General features: G+C 34.8%; 1 protein-coding gene across 10 annotated transcripts in view; it reads left to right on the forward strand.

Moving 5' to 3' along the window:
* The window catches only part of gphnb (gephyrin b), a 185,951-nt gene extending 166,252 nt beyond the window's left edge, over positions 1-19,699 (forward strand). For 6 of the 10 annotated variants that reach the window (XM_030128394.1, XM_030128398.1, XM_030128397.1 and 3 more), the window contains 12 exons: positions 4,709-4,801; positions 8,166-8,221; positions 9,946-10,065; positions 11,745-11,803; positions 11,976-12,129; positions 13,310-13,431; positions 13,607-13,694; positions 14,014-14,087; positions 14,296-14,363; positions 14,488-14,687; positions 16,471-16,567; positions 18,454-19,699. In XM_030128394.1, the coding sequence (XP_029984254.1) occupies positions 4,709-4,801; positions 8,166-8,221; positions 9,946-10,065; positions 11,745-11,803; positions 11,976-12,129; positions 13,310-13,431; positions 13,607-13,694; positions 14,014-14,087; positions 14,296-14,363; positions 14,488-14,687; positions 16,471-16,567; positions 18,454-18,587 (1,265 nt within the window). In that variant the 3' untranslated portion in view covers positions 18,588-19,699. The remainder of the gene's footprint in view (positions 1-4,708; positions 4,802-8,165; positions 8,222-9,945; positions 10,066-11,744; positions 11,804-11,975; positions 12,130-13,309; positions 13,432-13,606; positions 13,695-14,013; positions 14,088-14,295; positions 14,364-14,487; positions 14,688-16,470; positions 16,568-18,453) is intronic. The other 4 variants (XM_030128405.1, XM_030128395.1, XM_030128399.1 and 1 more) reach the window with 4 other exon arrangements.
* Positions 19,700-23,994: the final 4,295 nt, after the last annotated feature.

Raw genomic sequence — 23,994 nt, forward strand, 5'->3', positions numbered from 1 at the left:
TGCTCATAGTCATTCTCTTCTTTCCATTATAAACAGTCTTTATGGACACTCCAACTATTTTTGAAATCTCCTTTGGTGTGATGAGTGCATTCAACAAATCACACACTCTTTGACGTTTGCTTTCCTGATTACTCATATGGGCAAAAGTTTCTGAAAAGGTATGAATAATAGTGTTAGGTATGATTATGACATCAATATATGTTTGGTTTCAAAACAGTTGACATAGTGCCTGCTGAGAAAAACAACTAAATGGTCATTGTAAGTTTTGCTTCCCCACCCTGTATAATCTGGAGTGACAGGCGGATTGCCAATGAGCTGCTGAACACGGAGATATATGACATGTGGGGAAAAACTGATAATTCCCAAATTTTCCCTCTGTAAAACGCATAAACATAACCATAGAAAAAATGCTGTAAAATTGACATTTTTACAGATAAAGTTCTCAACTTTGAAATGTAAAGTGCCAAGATATTGATCTATTGGCAAATGGTGTGTTTCAGTCCATACCTACCAAATGCAGCTTTATACACCCTTGTTTTCACCAAAAAATTAAGGCGAGGGGAAAAAAAAAAATCTAAATTTCTTTGTGTTTCTAAGTGTACATCTTTTTACCTGTCAAATAAACACCAAAAGTGACTGCTTTAGTACAAACTACAGGATGTTACCTTTACAAAGAGTCCATTTTTTTTTTTTTATCTGTTCTCCAAATGGTTGAAGAACAGCTATAATTTTCATGTGGGAAGGTATTTTTCAGGCGTTTTAACCCATAAAGACCCAAACATCCACAGTCAACCAAAAGCATCTACTGTTATAAACTCTTCATCCACTAATCCTATCAATATATGTAAATAATTTGTATAAAATACAGTTTATCGTCTTTTCATGGTCATCAGATTTGACTCATTAGGACGTTCAGAGGCTCCGTAGTTACCATGGAAATATGTCATCTTCTACAACATTGATTCACCATTAAAACCCATGGAGTTGGATCAGTGACAGTGGATGAACACACTTGATTTATGTTCAATTAATGATATATTTTACTCAAAGTCACTTTTTCTTCAGTTTTTGTGTTTTTATACAATAACCTTGTCTTTACTCTGAGCTTTTATGAACATCTACGTGATTAGTCAAATTTAACACAGGGGGAAAAAAATTATTTTACCCAGAAAAAATGCAAAATTCAGAGGACAATATTATTATAAATAGTGATAAATCACTTAGGAAAGGTTAAATGGAGAGAAAAATTCATTTGTAAAATGCCACAAAAGTCACGCTGGGTCTTTATGGGTTAAACAAAATCACCCCAGAATAGTAAATTAAATCTACACTGTATTCAGATTGAAGTTCATGATTGGCAGCTGTTTTCTAAGCATATTTACAAGCGCTCTATGTTGGTGTGAGAGTTCAGCCGCCTCCGCATCTGTATGTTTCTGTTACATCTCTCTCAAATAATCAATCGCTTTCTGTATCACATTATTCATAAAAATAACAACATCACGCCCGCTCGCCTTAGTGATCGTTCTATAACCCCTTTAACAACCTGAACATACTGTAACTTATGTTTTGATGAAGCACACGCTTTGCTTCAGCGATAAGACATCACCTTTCTTCTATTTTTATTCTCCAGCGCACGGTTTAACAGGCTGTTTTAAATGGCAGCTTAAAGGAGTAGGAGTCTTGGAAATGCATCGGAATATCTAAGATGAAACGCCGCTAACTTAAAATAGATGTAAAAATCGGACATAAGCGCACTTTCTTCCTCTAGATGCATTATTTACCGCGGCTCAGTGCGACTGTCATCTCATAAGCTGAAGTGTGTTTGCATGTATGTGGGTGTTTGTGTGTGTATATGCATAATTTTCTTTTCTTCAACTCTGATATCAAAGCTTAGATCTTCATATTAACGCCTACATAATCATAGCATAAAGACTCTTAGAAATGCTATATATAGACACACAGTGGTATTTTAGTACCAGGATTTTTCTCCTCCTCCCACTCTCTCTCTCTCTCTCTCTCTCTCTCTCTCTCTCTGTCATCTTCATTCTTTATTTTCTTCTCATGCTCTCTGCTATTGTCTCTGTTCAGTTTCTTGTACAGTTTGTGGTCTTTCTCCACTTATGTTTCCTAGGCAAGGTTATCAGTGGTTTATTTTTATTTCATTATTACTTTTTGTTTCAAAGTGTGGAGGGGATTTTTAAAGTGACTTTGTTATATTTAATTCATATTTTTAGGAAAGTGCTTCTTTTTTGTTTTGTAGTTTTAGTCTTTTTGTAAAATGGAGTATTTGTTTTGTCACAAATGTAGAATTTGTTCATTGTACAATTGTAAAAATGGTTTTATTTAGGACCGATCAACAGCCATGTGCAATGAACAACTGTAAACAATATGTATAAGATTCAGATTCAAGTTTATTTGTCATTTCAGCATATAAAAATACACAGAAACAAAATATTGTACTCAGGTCCGCGACTGTCAGCAGCATTTAGTAAAAATAGTATAAGTTACTGATAAAATAATAAAAATAATAAAATACCGATATAAAAAAAATAACAATAACACCCCCCCTAAAAATTACTTATAAATAACTAAAAAAAAGTATTATTTATTTAAAAAATTATTAATTATTTATTATTTATCACAGAAAAATTAGATAATAGCTGGTTTTGGTTCTGGGAGAAACATGTCTGAATTGATACGCAGGTTCCAAAACTGAAATTAGAAATTCTGCTTCACGTCAGGAATTTGAGGTATGCGTAGAAAATCAGCAGCATATCACACCAGTATTTTAGTTATTTAAACTCTAAGATCACAATTTTTTCAACACCTGAAAGAAAAAAACTGCAAACCTGAAAGCTGGAATTTCCACTAGAGCTCATATTGGAGAACTCAATGGTGAGTCTGTGTTAAAAGTTAAAAGTAGATGAATGGATGTGTTGCAGAATGTCGCTCAAAATCCATTCTTTTAGTTGGGGTGATGAGTGATGAGCTGTCAAATGATTTTATCCAGATATGAAATGGAAACCAGGTAACAAGGGCCTTCAACGCAAACATGATGGTTATTATTTTTGGTTCCTACACCAATTTGAAACCAAGCTCATGAGTTCTGTCCTTTTATTCTTCATTAGGCTCCATTCACATATCTGTGAGTAAATGTGATCAATGTAGTAAATGTTGCCTTCAGCTTGTGAATACACGGTAAAAATGTGTTGACTCAAGATTGGAGAATTTTTTTTTTCTTTGTTTTTTTTTCCCATTACTAAAATTCCTGACTAGGTGGAGAAATTCCCTACTGCCTATCCTATTTTTGTTTTCCAGTAGCGCATGAAGAGCTTTCTTGTTGTCATTGTAGTCAAAGAGTAAATTTTATCACTGGATTTTATTTATTGAAATAAGATTAAATTTAAAGACATTTTCTCTCACATTTTCTCACTGGTATGACTGCCTCTTGAAAGTATAGTTTTTTTTTTGTTTTTTTTTTTTGTTTTTTAATTGTGTTTGTATTTATCTGTTTGCTTTTTAATGTGAACCATGAGTATGAAATAAAGCTTATCTATCTATCTATCTATCTATCTATCTATCTATCTATCTATCTATCTATCTATCTATCGTTCTATCGTTCTATCGTTCTATCATTCTATCTATTGTTCATTCCATCGTTCTATCTATCTATCTATCTATCTATCTATCTATCTATCTATCTATCTATCTATCTATCTATCTATTGTTCTATCGTTCTATCGTTCTATCTATCGTTCTATCATTCTACCGATCGTTCAATCTATCTATCTATCTATCTATCTATCTATCTATCTATCTATCTATCTATCTATCTATCTATCTATCTATCTATCTATCTATCGTTCTATCATTCTATCGTTCTATCGTTCTATCGATCGTTCTATCGATCGTTCTATCGATCGTTCTATCTATCTATCTATCTATCTAATAATTTTAGTAAATTATTTTAGTAAATGCACAATATAGTTCCTGTTACTTAATTTTTTAGAAAACTCTCGTTTTTGTTTTCACACCTATCGTAGGTTATTTGTTTCATTATTAACAATAACAGACTTAGACTTTATTGCCATTCACAATATAACAAGTGTACACAGAATGAAATTTTGTTGAGGTGTATTGACCCAGAATTTCAAAATATGTATTATAAAATTTAGATAGATAAATAGTCGTATAAAAGTAGAACTATAGACTGTAGACTATAAAAATACTATAAAGTGCAGTAGTGAATGTGAAGTGTGGTGCAAAAAAAAATGTCTATGTTTAATAAGAAAGTACTTCAAGAAGCATGGAAGAGTGATGTCTAGCCTTGTTTATGATCATTTTTTCTTCTTTTTTTTGTCGTAGTGTGTAGTAACAGTGCTTAAAAACGTTCATTAACTCACCTGAAAGCAGCCTCTGCCAACGTTACTTTACATGAATCAGTAAATCTGAATCAGACATGGAGACAGTGTGTGTCCGTGTGTGTTGGTCAGGTGGTGACTCATGCAGAAAGATCCTGATGCATGGTGTCACACTCTGTCCCTGTGGAAAACACACACACACACGTACACACCTCCGGCGCATATGTCTCTCTGTATCTCTATCGCGTCCAGATGCACTGTCTCTCTCTGCCTCTGTCTCTCTTTCTCTGTCCAGCTGTCGCTCTCATACCCATGTTCTTTTTCTTCTTCATCTTCTTTTCTTACAGATGGGATGGGTCGAGTCCTCGCTCAGGACGTTTATGCCAAAGACAACCTGCCACCCTTCCCTGCTTCTGTCAAGGATGGTTATGCTGTGAGAGGTAAGTACCGTGAATTATGGCACATGATGTAAAATATGTCTCTTTTTCTTTGTCTTCCTCTTTCTCTACTTGTTAGTGCCGGACTATGATCTCTGTAATGCTGAGGGTTTGGTTTTACAGATGTATTTAGAAAAGATGTGACAAAGGAACATCACTTTAAACACTGACACTAACATCAAAACCTTGAATAAAGTATTTTAGGTAAAACTACTGTGCATGATAAACCTGTATGAATGGCCTAAGCTATCCAGTTAAGGTTAAATGGAGAAAAAAATGTAAATATATCGTAAATCATGATTATACCCTAAATTAATTGTTCCCTTTGCCTTTTGTTAACTCTTAAAGTACAACAGCTATTTTTATGGTGACTTCCAAATGAAATTTTCGTTCTATTTGTAACTTTTCACAGCTGATTTATCATTATTTATCATAATATTATTCTCTGCGTTTTGCTTTTTTCAATGAAAATCGGCTATTTTCCTATGTTTCATTTAACATTCATAAGTGCTCAGAGTAAATTCAAAGGTTATTACATCAAAATAAAGAAAGCTTAAGAAAAAACAAGTTTTTCAGCAAAATCTATATTAACTGAACTAAAAATAAGCATCTATTATCACTGTCATTCATCAAACTATACGGATTTTATTGAAGGATCAGTGTTGCAGAAGATGACAAAGTTTTCCCTTTCATTACGGTGCCTCTGAACTTCCAAATGGATCATATCTGATGATGAGGAAAAGCTGAGAAACTGCATTTTACCTGAATTATTTCAGTGTATTAATAGGATTTGTGGTTCAAAAGTTATTAAACCTTAAAAAATGGAAATATATCTTCAATCATGGTTATACCATAAATGTATTGTTTCCTTTGCCTTTTGTTAACTCTTAAAGTACTACAGCTACCCTTATGGTGACTTCCAAATGAAATTTTCATTCTGTTTGTAACTTTTCCTAGGTGATTCATCATTAATTATCATAATATTATCCTCTGCATTTTGCATTTTTCAGTGAAAATCAGCTATTTTCCAATGTTTCATTTACTGATGATGTAGATATTCATAAATGCTCAGAGTAAATTCAAAGGTTATTGCATCAAAACAGAGAAAACTGAAGAAAAAACAAGTTTTTCAGCAAAATCTATATTAACTGAACTTAAAATAAGCGCCTATAATCACTGTCATTCATCAAACTATACAGGTTTTATTGATGAATCAATGTTGCAGAAGATGACAGAGTTTTCCCTTTCACTACAGAGCCTCTGAACTTCTAAATGGATCATATCTGATGACGATGAAAAGCTGAGAAACTGCATTTTACCTGAATTATTTCAATGTATTAATAGGATTTGGGGTTCAAAAGTTATTAAACCTCTTAGATCTGTAGATGCTTTTGGTTTGGTCTTTGAAGGGTTAATAGTTCATTCTACTAAATTAGTGTAAACTGCTGTCGTACAACTAAATCCTATTTAAAAAAGCATTTGAACAGTGAAAATGTTCTTTCTACAGAAGCAGTTTATTTCAGTGCTGCGTTTGTGTACAGAATGTGCACATATGTGTGTGTCTGAAGTCATTTTAAGGACCATCATAAACAAATGCCTACTTCCTTATTCAGTCTTTTGCATGTTATTGCAGAAAAGTGCATTTTTATTTGTGTAAAACTGTCCAAAGCTGTGCTACTTAACCACACGACAAACATGTTTAAGACTGATGCAACATCGTCTACAAATTGTTGCTATGAAGCAGCCATGACAAAAGCAAACCGGTGGAAAAAGGATCATGTATTAATGTTATACTGCTAAGTAAAATGTTATTGTTGGTTTTCAAAAGACAATAAATTTTAGCAAACTTCTAACAATTGCTCCATTATATGGTTTTTAAATGTGTTTTTTGGTTGTGGGGTGGCAGATTGCAGCAGTTTCATAGAATGGCCCTTGTAGACCTGTGAAGTCTGTGAGTTTTTTTTGTTTTTTTTTTTTCTTTCTTTCTTTTTTCTTTACTTCACTGCTGAATCGCTGGTGTAATTTTTTCGAGGAAGTTGTTAACCAGGCCAGTGTGTCTTTCTTTGTACTCAAATGACCTGACTGTCCTATTTAGACATGAATGGGACACTGGGGCAGTGGAGAACTGCCTTAGGATCCATGGAAGAGCTCCTTATGCCAGGGTCGAACTGGCAGAAGATTGAGGTGTCAGAAGAGACCTCTAAAACTTCTTTGTGTTCTCCATTTTTACTGTGGAAGAAACAGCTCTTTAGTTAGTTTTCCAAGCCTCCTAAAGTGGTTTTCTTCACCATGTACAGCCAAAGTTAGACATTTTCCTCAATCAGGACATCGGTGATTGGGTTCCTGGAGAGCAGCGAGTACCCTGTTAACCTGAAGAGCAGGATGGCAGCTTGTTGGCTTCAGGCAGCTTGAAAAATCTTGTAGCATCTGCTGTTGGCTCTTACTGATGGAGTAGGAGGAGCAGAACACCAGCGGCCTCTCTGGATTTATGCATCTGTCTTCAGGGCCTGAAATCCTGCTGAGGCATACAGTAACGCTGTTGCCTGTTTGCAGACATTTTAATGCACGGTGTGGATAAGACTATGATTACGTATTGCTTTTTGCAGGTTCTTTCATATGCAAAGCCTGTTAGATGACTGTTTATTGTTGTTGGCCAATGTTTTGTCAAATAAAGGACATTTTCAAGGGGTTTTCAACAAAAAAATCAGCCGTTAGAGGAGATTTTAATCCTTCAACTTAAAATACATTTGCCAACACACTTGTATATGGGCATTTTTTATGTTAAAGGATAAATTAGAGTTTGAATAATGTTTCTGAGACTTCCTTTTTTTTCAAGCTGTAAAAGTGCAGAACAATTGGCCCATTTAGACATTTTGCTGTAGCAGTGCTTAAATGAAGGGTCTCTTTACACCTAGTTCAGTCAAGTCAAGTGCTTTTTTGTCATTTCCTCCAGGACTATGCTGCTATATAAAAACAGAAAAAGATTTTAAAAATAAATAAAAATAAAACACAGGACAAGTGCATGTGGGCCAACATGTGAAAACAATTCAAGATTTGTTAGAACAGGATAATTCGAGTGTCCTTAGAATGTGATTTAACAATGCTTCATGGTTGAAAACAGTCTCACTGATTGATGATTTAATCTGTGAAACCATCTAGTATTGACAAAACCCTTCATCTCTGTTTCTGAGCTGTTTAATTAAAGAACGTCGAACGTCATCGTTTCTCTACCTCTTCCTGTTTTTTTCATTCTGTAACCCACTGAAGCAAAATGACTCAACTAAATAACACACTCCTACACACACGTTTTCATCTGCACACATGTGTAATGCTATTAAATCTTTCTTTTTTTCTCTTTTTATTTCAGCGGCCGACGGCCCAGGTGACCGCTTCATCATTGGAGAGTCCCAAGCTGGAGAGCAGGTCTGCGCCCACATTGACACTCAAACACACATGCATTTCCACAGTGACACACACACACACAGTCAACCAAATACAAACACCCCCACACAACCTATGCATGAAAATAAAGTGCTTCACTTTTGTCCTTCACCTCACGCCTTGACCAGCTGTAATTGCACACCAGTGTGTTCCCTTAGCAAGTGATGAACACTCCTTCTCACCAAAACAGGGCTGCAAAGTTAAAGTACAACCAGACTTTAAAACAGATTAGACCTCAGAGGCAGGAGTTTGTTACGAAGTTTTATCGACCACCACAACCGTCTCGAGCAAAATCAGTTCAAACATTTACTCGATGCCTGCTTTCATACTCTCTGTCAAGGCTGTAAATATTTTTAGTTTAAATATGTTTTTACTTGGTCTATTTGAGTGTCAGTATAGTGAGATTTAGGAAACTTTGTAAGCTGTTTAAGGAGTATAGAATCTATAATATCACTTTTCTAGTGATAGGATACAGCAAAATACTTTTACAGTGTAATCTAGAATAGAATAGAATAGAATAGAATAGAATAGAATAGAATAGAATAGAATAGAATAGAATATCCATCCCTGTGTAATATAAAAAAAAAACTGTTCTTTTTTTGTTATTTAAGTTTTTATTGGTTTTCTCATATTTTCAGTCATTTACAAACAAGAAAAAAGTGGAAAAAAAAAAAAAAACAACCCACAACTTAAAAAGGCAGCCACAAAAAAGTACTGTTCTTGTACTTTACGCATACTTGCATTTTATCTAACTTTACATTTCTACCTCACTGCAATGTAGAAGATGTACATATATGATACTATTTACTTCATTTTTCTAACAGTTTTAGGTATTACTTTTCAGATTATAATTTTTCACTTCTTCCTGTCCATCAAAAACCATATATCCTCAAATATGTTAATTATGAATAGAATTTCCAAAGCAAAGTAAACACTTCACTTTGGAAACACTCTTGAATTCATTTGACAGTTATCATAAAGGTTAAAACAGGCTTTCTTTTCTCTAAGATCACGATGAGTTGACTTTTTAGAGGTAATTGGTTCACATGACAACACCACGAACATGATGATTTTATGGAATATGATGCATTTCTGTACAGTATAACAGTATATAAAGTCGTTCAAAGGACCTCAGCCTTGAACAGAGACAGTAAAATATGACATACACGTTAATGTAGAAGTAACATGACTATAAAAACATGATATATGGCAACAATTACAAGCACTTTAATGTAAAGGATCTCATTTCTTTCTCTACCATGTCATTCTCAACTAAAATAAACCACTAATAGAGATATTGATAAATTTAGAGGGAGTAAAAAAAAAAATAAAAAAAAAAGTGCACCATTCCTATTTTATACAGGGTGTCCCATAAGTCTCCATACATAGGAAAAATAAACGTTTCTTGACATAAACCATTTTATTTATATAATATGCTCTATATGACTGCCATTTTGTCGGGAACACATTTCAATGCGTGTCCTCCACTGCTGAAGAACTATAAAGAAGAAATATAAAGAAATACATGTTAGAACCATATGTATTATGTCTCCTGTGTATGGAGACTTATGGGACACCCTGTATATTGCACTGGTTTGTAAGTTTGAAGGAAACTCATTAACAAAACGTGAGAAAAAATTTAAAGGGAGTAAAGGTGAAGTTCATAATTTGTTTTTTTTTTTTTTCCATATTTTGCCTCTGTACAGCCTACCCACACAGTCATGCCTGGCCAGGTGATGAGGGTGACGACGGGTGCTCCCATCCCCTGTGGAGCCGACGCTGTAGTCCAAGTGGAAGACACCGAACTGCTCCGTGAATCTGAAGACGTAAGACTGACCTCTAGTCCTTTATGAAAACACACACACAGGGATGTCAGAGCCAAAACTGGGTTATCAACACAACCAGAAGATATTCAAGAATAAATAGTCTACACCAGTGTTTGACGAACTTTTCTTTTAACCCATAAACCCAATTCATAATGGGGTTTATCTATAAATTGTGGGTGAAGTAGTGGATGAATGTTCCTGACCATTTTTACTACCATTTCCAGATCATTTTATGAAGTTATCTTCAAAAGGTAAACCACAACTTACCACAAATCTATTTTTTAGCTATGTGTTATTGAAATCCAACTTTATAAATGAGAAAATTAAGTGCATTTATGGTTTAGTAAGACTGTTTTTTCTTCATATCATCAAGACAAACAAAAATACAGTACATTTTCATACAAAGTTCAATGTTTTGAACATTCAAGGTTCTATGTTTTCTTTATTTGTGTCCCTAAGGAGAAATTTGTTTCAGTGCAAGGACCAATCTCATATATAAATACAAACAATGCAATATATCAATGAATACAACATAGGATATAGTACAAATTAAGTACAATTATCTGAAATATCCAAATATCCAGTGCTGTGAAAACTTGTGCTTCTTCTATGAAATGCTTAAAATGTTTATTTTATTTTGCATTCAAGTAAAAAAAAAAATGCTATGTCTCACCTGTGGATTGTATCTGTCCTAAAAAAATGACTGGGCTAGAGTAAAAGTAGGACTATCCTCTTTTTTTTGTGATATAGTGTTGGCATATTCACACAAAATATGCTACAAATTCAAGCCACAAAGTCACACAACCACACCAAAAAAACTAGATTTTATCCTGAAAAAAAAAAAAAAACATTATTTTTTAAATGTCACCCAGATGAAAAAAACTATGAAAAATGAAGTTTGAGAAGACAATAAAACTCAACAAAGCCTGAATAAGTTATAGTAACATGTTTTGTTTTGGGTTTTTTTCATTCTAGATGTAATCACAGAAGGCTGAGAGCTGTTATGTAGAAACTCCGGCATTGTGGGAAACTTAGTTTGTGATTTTGTGATTTATTCCAAACATGCAATGAAATGTAACATATATGCAAGCAAGCAAAACATACATAATAATACAAATATCAACAATCATAACAATGTTAGATGGAAGAACAGCGCAATAGTTCCATTTACATGCCTGAAAAGGGGTGGGAAGAAGTGCAACTTATTTAATCCCACGCCGTCTCCCTTAAATATTATTAATAATATATATGTCCCTCTTCCTTTTACATTACTCTTTTATATTTATATATTTATTCACACACACACTCATTCATCCATATACACATACATATGTTTATACATATACACACAGCATACAAGTACACATACACGCATACAAATACGCATATAATCTTCCACCAATGCGTTTTTTAGTTGTGTTGGTGAATAAATAAATAAATAAATAATAACTAACTCAAAGAAAGAAATATATACATAAACAACAGTGAACATATGGTGACAATTAATAACCCTCATCCCTATATTTTGTGAAAAAACATGTTCTTATAAGTGTTTTTGAACATTCCTTGTGCTCCTCCTTTAATCTATTCCATACTTTAACGCCACACACAGATATACTAAAACTTTTCCTAGTAGTGCTTATCACTGTGTTGAATCTCATTGGTGGTTTGTGTTTCAGGGAACAGAGGAGCTGGAGGTACGAATCCTAGTACAGGCTCGTCCAGGGCAGGACATCAGGTTAGTGTGTTAATATGTTACACTGTATCATGCAGAAAGTAACCTCACATTCATTTTTCTGTTGTAGAAATAGTCTGCTTGTGTATTTAGGCTAGCATAAATCTTCATGAATTATTCTTTCTCACCTCCTGTCTCTCCCTGTGTGTAACTCATGTCCTCTGTCCCGCTCTAGGCCTATCGGGCATGACATTAAGCGCACCGAGTGTGTGTTGGCAAAGGGCACCCACATGGGCCCCTCTGAAATTGGTCTCCTGGCCACAGTCGGAGTCACGGAGGTGGAGGTTCAGAAATTCCCCGTGGTGGCTGTAATGTCCACAGGAAATGAGGTACGGATTTATGGGAAAAAAAAAAAAAAAAGACATGTTTTTGTGCTATAATACTATTTTTGAAACAAAGTGATACATGTGCACCTTCTGTGTTTTGTATTTGTCCAAAGGGTTCAGTCTCAGCTGCACAGTGTGCCATCTTTTGTGACAGCATACCTTGTTCATGTTTATGCACAATCAACATTGTTTACACTGTTCGCAAACACCAGAGCATCATTCAGAGCTGAATGTGCGCTCAGCTGTTTCACAGGCGCTTTCAGCTGTAAAGAATGTGCTTATCACTGACCAGGTGGTTTCTTTTCAACACAGATGTCATATTTATGCATTTTATGTGTGAAAGATGTGATATTTTTGCATTATTTAGTTCCGCAGCAAACACTAAATAACCATAACCCTTATTCTCATCCTTATAGACATACGTAAAGTGTATAAATCAGCCACAAGTCACCCACACTATAGCCACAATTCAAGTCTAAAGAGCGGCATAATGTCCTCATCTCCCCTCCTTTAAATGAGTCTGATGAAATAGTGGAGTGGATTAGTCTTTTTTCATCTGACTTTGACTACCTGCATTAAAATTAATTGGACTTTCTGCATTTTCTGTATGCTATCTGAAATAGCTCAAGTCAGTCCTGCAATATTAGATGTATTTTCATTTATGGTGTAAGTGTTCCTTTCCTTAAAAAATTGTAATCCTTGGTAAGTTTCTGTGATTTTTTTTTTTTTCCCTCAATAAACAGTATCAAAACATGACCTTGACAAGACCTGCAAAATTTTACAGTAGTGAATTGTTTAGGTTTTGTGGGTGATATTAATGTAAAACCTCTTTACTTGCAGTCACTGTGAAGTGTGTACATTATTTACATTTTTTATGATAGTGGGGAAAAAAAGCTGATAGTTACTATTTTATCTCAGGTTTTAAAAGCAAGCCATTTGGCACCATGAAAGGACAGAATACAGTAAAAGTGATAGTAAACCAAGAATGTGTGCCAGCCACATTCTTAACCCTTTGTTATCCACGTTACCCAAAAAGACTGTTTTGTGAATAAAGTTTGTCTGATTTTTTTTCAGCTGTTACGGGAAATAATGGTTTTTGATCCCTCTAAGACATAATAACGCATATTAAAAGTTTCTTTCTTTCTTTCTTTCTTTTTTTTTTTTTTTTTTTTTTTAAATTTAGCTGCTTAACCCAGAAGACGACCTCCATCCTGGGAAGATCAGGGACAGCAATCGCTCCACCCTGCTGGCAACTATACAGGAGCATGGCTACCCCACTATCAATCTAGGCATTGTGGGAGACAAGTATGCCTTCATATTGATATCTAACATGAACTCCAGTTTCTATAATGCTAATCACTGCGCTGTGTTTCTTCTGCAACGTACCAGGCTTTCTTAATGTTCTCATACACTTGTGTTCTATACATTTATTTCTTGCTTTGGTTCTTTAACATTTACTCTCTCTGTTTGTCCCCCTCAGCCCCGATGACCTTCTCAACGCTCTGAATGAAGGCATCAGCCGTGCTGATGTCATCATCACCTCAGGAGGAGTGTCCATGGGAGAGAAGGTAGGGAGTCAAAACCACTGCCTGTGCTCACATCCTGTTGTGACATTGTGTTTTACTGACACCTAGTGGTGGAAAAAGGAATGGCAGAATATGTTAACAGGATAATAAAGAAAAAAAATCACAAGTTGCAGCTACCTTTCATCTTTATTTTGTTTTTGTTGTGTATTATTCATGATATTCTGTTTTTTCACAAAGAATGTTACAGCATGAACTCACAAAGTACCTTTTTTATTTTTCACTTGTGTACTTGTAAAAAATATGTCTAATCAAATCAGTGCTGTGTTTGGGTTTGTAATTTTTTTGGTCGTGTATTTTTTAGGACTACCTTAAGCAAGTGCTGGATATTGATCTTCATGCTCAGATCCATTTTGGTCGTGTTTTCATGAAACCAGGGTAAGAAAATTACCTGTCCTTATTCTTCTGTAGGTTTTTCACAGTACAGTAATCTGGTGCATCACACATGATTAATGAAAGTCAAGATTAAAGATAAGCAGTAAATGTCAGAGGTCAATTTATAGCAGTGAGGCAAGCAAATGTATGTTATTAAAATATGACACTGATGATTCTGGATTTAAAAATAAAATATGTTCTTCTTTTCCAGTCTCCCAACAACATTTGCCACCCTGGACATAGATGGTGCTCGCAAACTTATCTTTGCCCTCCCAGGTAGTGTGTGAAGTTGAGAGAAAGAGTGATTCACTCAGCTGCTTCTGAAGAGATGTTACTCATATATTGCTCTGTTTCTTCCTCGTCCCCTCTTCCTGTCCACCCTCTCTCTGTGCGATCGTCCTAGGAAACCCCGTGTCCGCTGTTGTCACCTGTAACCTTTTTGTCATCCCTGCCTTGAGGAAGATGCAGGGCATTTTGGACCCTAGACCCACCATCATCAAAGCGAGGGTAGGACCAACATGGCAAGGAGGGCATCGTGACCCTCTGACCAAGTCACACAAAGTCAAAGTTCATCACAACTCGAAGAGCTGGTGGTCTCACAAAGTGATTTTTCTTGCTTAATGGCAAAATGTACGGTCTACTTTGAGGCTTGGAAGTTGTGGTAACTGATGGAGGTTATTGATCATATGTTATCTAAAGTAGGATTAAGTGTTGAAATCAGTTTATGTGTCAAAAGGGGAAAGGGGGGTGATATCATTTCTGATAATTGTTCAACAATGGGGACAATAATATGTAGAAAGAATGTATATGTGCAGTAAAAATGAAAATCTTGGTATCAAAATGAGAAACAAAAACTCTAACTCAAAAACTTTACAGAAATGTCTTTATATAATCAAGAAAATGTTTCACACAAAAAAAGTAAAAAGTCAAACAAGCTCCCAGCAGCATTTTTAGATAAAGTGAATTGAGAATTTTAATAAATGAAATTAAAAAATATAGTAAAACTTACATTTGTACTAAAACTAGAGTTGTTCCCAGTTCAGCAGCATCAGATTATGGAACAAAAAACAGAAAAACGCATCTACATGAGAATCAAAGAAGCACATTTTTATTTAATGTATTTAATCATATAATGGATTTTAATAATAACAACAGACGCCAATACTACTCGACCTTTAGAGTACAGGGAGTAAGATTAGTTTGCAGAACACATCTCTTCCTATATGCAAAAACAAAATCCTATTCAGTAACTCCTTTTCACTCCCAGATATTTTTATGCTACTTAATTCTGTATTGAGTCTTTATAAACCTTTGGAAATAGTAACAATTGTGTTTGCTGTAAAGTTTCAGAGTGTGTGATTGCAAACTATTGCATCTTAACTTATGATTTAAGACTATTTTCATCATCCGCTTGATACATATTTATGACCAGCATGTTTTCCTCTTAACTTGGCAGAAGAGCCCATCACAGCCCACACTGACCTGAAGGCCTGCTCCCAAAATAATGAATATTCATAACTGTCGAGCAAGAAAAAAAAAAAAAAAAAAAAAAACATTAGAATATCATACACAGTGAGTTGATGCAGCCTGTGTCCCCCAACTAGCATCATCCAGTAACAGATCTGGTGCAGTGCCAACATGGGTGCTATCCAGAGCACTGAGGTACATCATTTGCTGTTATAAAGCTGTTAGACGTCAACTTCAGTGCATTACTGCCACTTAGTGGTAGGACTGATGGCCTGAAAGCATGGATGTAGCCAGATAATTTCCCTTAGCAGATGGCATCAAACCCAGGTCAAATAGTAGCCTGAAAAACTCTTTACATTTGCCAAAAAAAAAAAAGTTAAGAGCTTTCTACTGCATTCTAGATTTTGTTTTTATCTTGTATTAAAAAAACAGCTATATTTGATTGAATTTTGGTGCCTTTTACTCAGTTTAAGTATAATTTGTTCATAGCCAATGCAAACATCACAATGTGCTTAGTGAATATTCACAACTGAGCTTTGTAAGTAAACCAGATATCCTTTGTTAACCAGAATTTATCCAGTCAATAATATTTGTATTTTTATTCAGATTATGCTGTTGTGTAGGAGGAAATTTCATAGCTATACAGAACGCTTGGTGGAAGAATTATACAGTAGGATAAATACTAAACACACATCCATTGTCAGTGCAACCATAACTTAACCAGTATGCGTTAAAAAATAAAATAAAATTTAAAAAAAATCAACGGACTGCACTCTAAAATAACCAATTAGTATTGTTTGAAATAATGCAGGATTCTACAGTATGGGGTTAAAACCATCTTTAAGAATGATAAATCTGTTTGTAATCCAGACTAGCCAACATGTGTCATTTGGACTGATTCTCTGTGGTTTTCCGTCAGTTGTCTTGTGATGTGAAGTTGGACCCTCGCCCTGAATATCACCGCTGCATTCTGACATGGCATCACCAGGAGCCTCTGCCGTGGGCACAGAGCACAGGTAACCAAAAAAAAAAAGAAATAAACAAGACTGGGATCAGCACAGTTCATTTTCAATTTTGCATTAATTTAACTCTGTTTTTAAGGAAGGTTTGCTATGAATATGCTCAGCTCTGATGAAGTTCTTATTAGTTCCAATGTCTGTTTTAGTTTTTACCCCTTGGCTAACTCTGGCCAGAGGGGTATTTTAATCGTTTTGTTGTCTGTCTGTCTGTCTGTCTGTCTGTCTGTCTGTCTGTCCATTTGATGCATTATCTGAAGAATGCATTGAGATATCTACACCAAATTGATAATGTGGATGCATCGTGGCATGGAGCAGAAGCCTATTGAAAACAGGTCACCTTGACCTACTTTTTCATGGTCAAATAGTGACATGTCTTCTCAGCAACATAATCGCTATATTTGGCTGACAGGTATTAAAAGTGTGCAGCACGTTATGTTTTTTTTTTCTTGTAATATGGGGTAAGATCAAAGCAAATCATAACCAGTGAACAACTATCTACAACACTCCTTTAAAAGATGTCAGTTTTTCCTAAAGTGTGTTTTAATGAGCTACAATATTGCAATAAGAAATAAATCAACAAAATCTGAAATTGATGACATTTTTGGGTTTTTTGGCAATACAGTTTCATTTAGCTTTTGTGTTAATATAGAACTTTTTTTTTTTTTTTGCATTTTTTTGTAATTTAATTTATTTTCATTATTCATAATAATTTTGACTGTTTCATGTACATAAACATCAGATGTGATATGTCTACAGTCACATCTCTGCATTAAGCTCCTGTATTTAGCAGAATGGTGGCTTATTTTGTAAATTTAACATTCTTTTTATGTCTTTGACATCCATAGTACAAATCCCAGTGATGAAAAAGCACACTGAAAATAAAATTATGCGACTACAGTTTAATACATCCTAACAAACGAGCCTTGAAAAACTGCGTATCCTTCTTACACCTGAGTTTGACTGTACTGGAGTCGACGACGATGATGATGATGATGATGATGGTGATGATGATGATGATGATGATGACGACAGCTCACTCTGCACTTAGATTTACTCATTACTGGAGATAATTACTAAAGTCATTATTGTGTGCTGTATCCTAAGGGTGGGTTGGCCCTCCCTCTCTGGGTTTTATGTATTTAGGACTGTAATGTGTTTTTTTCCTCCCCTGTATCATTTCACTGCTGTCCTTTAATGCGGGCTCTTATCATGCATGCTTAAATGATAATGTTATGCACAAAAACTGGAAAACAAAGTGTGGGTTACTGTGCAACTGCAACTCACTCACCTTTATCCTAAGAGCATTTTGAGTCTTTATTTGTATCACATTTTACTAACAATTCTCATTCTGAATTATTCATTTATTTTGTATTTTAATAACTTTAGTTACTCTTAAGGTTGTATTTTATTTTATTGAACTGCCTTATTTGCATCACCGTAGTGTATTTTTATGTAGGAATGCACCTGTACATTGGCTGATATCAGCAAATGAGATGAAGTTTAACCAATGGATTAATGTTATAATGTGTTATATCAAAGGTTGTTCCCTAAATCTGTATGACTGAGTTTGTTCTCATTCAAAAATGTGTTAACAGACTCTAAACAGTTCAAATTTCTTCCTTCCCTTGGCACAAAAGGGAGAGTAAAGAAGAAAAAAAACACACAGGAGTCAGCCAAATTATTATTTTACGCTCAGATTTTCACAATCTCAGCCTGATTTTGCTTCTTTTTTGCAGAAGTGTGTGTGCTGAGGTTTCCAGTTCCATTGTGTTACCTTTACTCAGCTTCCACCTTAATATTTATTCCAAATAAAAAGAAGATTAAACGAATGGATGAATGAATGACTTCCTGTGCCCTCTGTCTGCCCATCCTCGCTGTTGTAGGGAACCAGGTGAGCTGCAGGCTGATGAGTATGCGCAGTGCTAACGGGCTCCTGATGCTACCTCCGAAAACAGAGCAATACGTGGAGCTGCACAAGGGGGAGGTGGTTGACGTCATGGTCATCGGCCGGCTATGATGTCATCAAAGAGGGACCGGGAGTTGGCATCATATAGCGAGGGTTGGAATGGGTGGTTCACGGTGCATGTCCACATATCATTGACTATTCTGTAATATGCAACGGCACAGCTAGTTTTTATTGATTTGGATAACGTTGAGGTATAGTCAACATCTTGATCACAACCTAGATACATATGAAAAAATTAATTTAAAAAGATTATAGTATTTCAAACAAAGAAAATATAACTTTTAATGAAAAAATCTAATTATAAAAAGAGATTTATTCTGTAATATATTATTATGATTATTCTTATTATTATTATCATTATTCTTCTTATTATCATTATTATATTAAGGCAACTTTGTTCCTTTCATTGCAATTGCTTTGTGTGTTCAATGCTAGACCTTATCTATAGCAGTAGCATTTTAATAGACAGCTGTAGGTGCCTGCCAGGACAAAAAAAGAAAATTATTATTTTCTCATCTTTAGTGGAAAAAAATAATCTGTTTTTTGAAAATGAAGAAAACACTGAGGAAGACTCCAGATTTCCCATGGTGCTCAGCTAAGAGGAAGAGGGGGCACATCAAAGCCACTTCCTCTTTTGGGTGCCCATCAAGGTGACACTTCTGTTTTTCTCTCATTAGTATGCATCATAATGGCTTCACAAAGAGCTTTGCTTGTTGTTTATCTTGTGAGTCTTGTTTATGTGCGCAGTGCCAAATGCCTGGGCAGGGAAGAGGTGATGTTGGGAGGGGGGAGGTGGGGGGACGCACCCCAGTCTGCCCAGACCCTGAAGCTTCCTTATATTCACGGTGACCGGGTGTAAACTCTGCCCCGAAACCCCCAAAGGGGCAAGCTGAGCCTGGGAAAATAATCTTTTATTTGATCAAATATTTAAGAAAAAAGAAAGAAAAGAAACAGCTTCTTTAAGTGCTGACAGCCTTTTTAACCAACTTCACAAAAAATGTACAGAAAAAATAAGAACCATATTGTACAGATATATGTGACCAGCACTCCTAAGGAAATTATTAAGCAATGAGGAGACATTGAACAACGCTGTACTATAACATTTTCTGTAATGATATGAAACTGATGAAAGAGACTAAGATAATAAAAATCCTTGATCATTATGTAAAAAAAGTTCTTGTTGGGTTTCCTTTTTTTAATAAAATATATCTAAAGAAAAAAAAAGTGATTTTCTTCTTTGGTACGAACGTTTGATAGGATTGGAGCTGCTTGAATTACCAATACATTGGATTATATCAAGAGCTTTTACACTCATTCACAACCTTTTCATAGTAGGATCTGTCCAAACTATGTAAAACCAGTGGCTGAATGTAAATAATTTGAATCAAGCACTTATACTGTACTTTTTTTTCCGTTTTATGCAACTTTATAGGTTTACTTCTACTCCCCTGCATCCCAGAGGCAAGTATTGCACTTTTCTCCACTACATTTGTCTTAGAGCTTAAATTACTTTTCAGATGATAGTTTTTTATCTTGACCTACTTAAACTAAAACTCCTAAAAATCTTCTTGGATTTGCTGCAAAATGCATTGTCAAAGAGCTGGTTTTCTGAGCTTGTGTTAAGTCATTATGTATATAGTGCATATGATTATCTTATAAATTATGGTGTCCTACTGTAGACCAAAACTATCCAACAGTAAAAATAAGAAAATTTAGTAGTAATATGCAACATATGCATTAATGCAGCAGTAAGATGAACCCAGAAATGTCATATAAACAGTAAAACACTAGCAGCAGCTGTTTCACAACACAATGACACTTACTTTTAACGTTTCAAGTACATTTGGCTTGTAATACTTTTTTATTTAAAGAAGGATTTGGTGCAGATCTTATACTTGCAGTGGAGGACAATCAGTGTGGGTGTTAGTACCTGATCTGAATACTCCTTCCAGTGCCGCATAAAACAACAAGAATTCCAAGGAATGACCATGAGACTCAAATAAAAATGACTTCATTCAATTCAGTCACTTCAAAGCAAACAGGATTTTACTGTCTCTATTTCCAGTAAGGTAAGTATTTTAGAATTGGGAACTGGCAGGAGAGAGCTTAATGAGGAAAAGAGGTTAAGCACAGAGGTGTCAGAAAGGATTAACCCAATAGAATATGTAGAAGGAAAAAGGGAAGCTTTAGGCTTTGGTGAAGATATTTCTGAAGCAACATAAGATTAGACAGTTTCTGTTCTGCTGTGCAAGGTGAAATGACAGAAGATCCCATTAGCTTGTGATGATTAATAGCACTGTGACAAGAACTTAGTTAAATCTATGTGGGTGCATATATTATATGTTGAATATAATGGGATCAGTATGGAAATGATTAAAAGAAAAAAAAAAATCTACATACTTTCAAGTGTTATGTATAATCTTGACTGAGTAAGAAGACATTTACCAAAATAATTATGTAGGTGTTGTAAGATAGGATCCTGTTTACAATGTGTTTTTTTAAGTACAGTTGGTTTTCTACTTGCAATAGATAAAGGATCTGAAGATTTTTAAGAACAGGAAAGGGTCATATGATAAATAGTGATTCGCCAGTTAAATTAAGTTACAACAGAAAAATTCAATTGGAATTTGGAAGTCACCATAAAAGTTCTAGGTCTTTAATGGTTAATGTACTCAACACCACATCTGTTTTTAAGAATTTTCTCATTTAGCTAAGTTGAGTATTCCAGTGAGGTTAACTATGAGCAGTATAGCCTGGCAATTTATTGAATTAATTTGATTAATCAAGGTTTTGCCTTTTGAAAAGAATGAAAAATGCTAAATATTTCCCTAGAGACGGCATGGTGGTGCAGTGGTTAGCACTCGTGCCTCACATCCTGGGTTCCATTCCAACACCAGTCGATGGGGGTGGGACCTTTCTGTGTGGAGTTTGCATGTTCTTCCCATGTCTGTGTGGGTTCTCTCCGGTTCCTCCCACCATCCAAAGATAGGTTAATTGGTTAATCTAAATTGCCCATAGGTGTGAATGTGAGAGTGATTGTCTCTATATGTCAGCCCTGTGATGAACTGGCGACACGTCCAGAGTGTACCCTGCCTTTGCACCTATGTAGCTGGGATAGGCTCCAAGCAACCCCTGTGACCCTAGTGACGATAAAGCAGATTCAGAAAATGAATGAATTAATGAATAAATATTTGTTACTCAATGTAAATTCAAAATGCACCCTGTTTGCTTCTTGTAATATATTAATTGTCAATGTGTTTCTCCACTCATATAGGGGATAGTTTTAGAAAAAGCATTTTTGAATCATGTTTTGTCTCCAGTTCTTGCAGGCAGCAGATAATTGGTTGAAATTATTAATTGTCCATATTATTAAAAGAAATCTAGATTCAGTTTTTTTGGCCTTACCTAGCTCTAATGATGATTATAAAATGGGGAACATTGCAAATATTTGCACCTGTGAAAGAAGCAACTATTCACTAGAAATTGCAATACAGTATTGCAGGAATGTTTGGTTCTTTGATGCATTTTCTTTTTTGTTTTGCTCCTTTGCATCTTAGCTTATGCTACACCAGAGGAGTAAAATTGGCCTGCTAAAGGTTTAAATCTGGTCTGTAGGAGGAATTTGTGAAGTGCAAAACTTACATTGATGACATTAATAGTCAAGGGTTTCAAACTCATTTTCGTTCAGGGGCCACATACATACAGCCCATATTGATCTCACACCACTAAAACAATAGTCTAATAACCTATGAATAATAAGAATTCCAAACTCCCCAACATTTTAATAATATTATACCTGTTAATAAACATTTTATGCTTTTGTCGATCCACTGCGCTCTGCAAATGCACATGTATATATAATAATTTGAGGTATAATATTGTTAAAATTGCACTTTTTTTCATAAGAAATTTCAGGTTGTTTAAGGTTGTTCAGGTTATTCACATTTTTGTGAAAGGATAGTTTGTAAATGCAAACTTTCAGAATTTAATTTTACTTTCTTGCACTAAAACAAAGATAAAAATTTGGAGTTGTCGTAAGTTCTATTCCACTAATTCTACTATTTATTACTGTTCTACTTCTAATTCTACTTTATTCTGCTATTATTCTTGACATTAACAGTCAAGGGTGTTGAACTCATTTTAGTTCAGGGTCCACATACATACAGCCCATATTGATCTCACACCAGTAAAACAATAGTATGATAACCAATGATTGATAAGAATTCCAAACTTCCCAACATTTTAACAATATTATACGCGCCAAAAACATTTTATGCTTTTGGCGATCCACTGCGCTCTGCAAATGCACATGTATATATAATAATTTGAGGCATAATATTGTTAGAATTGCACTTATTTTTCTGTAGAAATTTCAGGTTATTTAAGGTTGTTCAGGTTATTCATGTTTTTGTGAAAGGATAGTTTGTAAATGTAAACTTTCAGAACTTAATTTTACTTTCATGCACTAAAACAAAGATACAAATTTGGAGTTGTCATAAGTTCTATTCCATTAATTCTACTATTTATTACCTCTGCCAGGAGGTATTGTGATCACTTTGCTTTGTGTGTGTGCGTGTTTGTTTGTTTGTTTGTTAGCAAGATAACTCAAAATGTTATGGACAGATTTTTATGAAATTTTCAGGAAATGTTGATACTGGCACAAGGAAGAAATGATTAAATTTTGGTGGTGATTGGGGCGGGGATCACGGGGGCCCACTGGTCAGCCTTGGTGGAGGTCTGCACTCTCCGAGTGCTTTTCTTGTTACTATTCTGCATCTAATTCTACTTTATTCTGCTATTATTCTTGACATTAACAGTCAAGGGTGTTGAACTCATTTTAGTTCAGGGGCCACATACATACAGCCCATATTGATCTCAGACCAGTAAAACAATACAATAATAACCTATGAATAATAAAAATTCCAAACTCCAACATTTTAATAATATTATACCTGTTACTAAACATTTTATGCTTTTGTCGATCCACTGCACTCTGCAAATGCACATGTATAAATAATAATTTCAGGCATAATAGTTAAAATTGCACTTATTTTTCTGAAGAAATTTCAGGTTGTTCAGGTTATTCACGTTTTCATGAAAGGGTTGTTTGTAAATGTACATTTTCAGAACTTAATTTTACTTTCTTGCACTAAAACAAAGATACAAATTTGGGGTTGTCGTAAGTTCTACTCTACAAATTCTACAATAGAATAGAATAGAATAGAATAGAATAGAATAGAATAGAATAGATCTTTATTGTCACTATCAGAGGAACAATGACAATCAGTTTTGCAGCTCACTTCAATTTAGCAGCGAAACACTTAGTGCAAAAGGGACTGTATAAGACAAATATAAAATAAAATACAAATATATCAGTGTTAATTCTACTCCTTATTACTATTCTACTTCTAACTCTATTTTATTCTGCTATTATTCTACCGGTTTGAGATCCAAATTA

The sequence above is a fragment of the Sphaeramia orbicularis genome, chromosome 24 (genome assembly GCF_902148855.1).
Source record: "Sphaeramia orbicularis chromosome 24, fSphaOr1.1, whole genome shotgun sequence".
Taxonomy (NCBI): Eukaryota; Metazoa; Chordata; class Actinopteri; order Kurtiformes; family Apogonidae; genus Sphaeramia; species Sphaeramia orbicularis.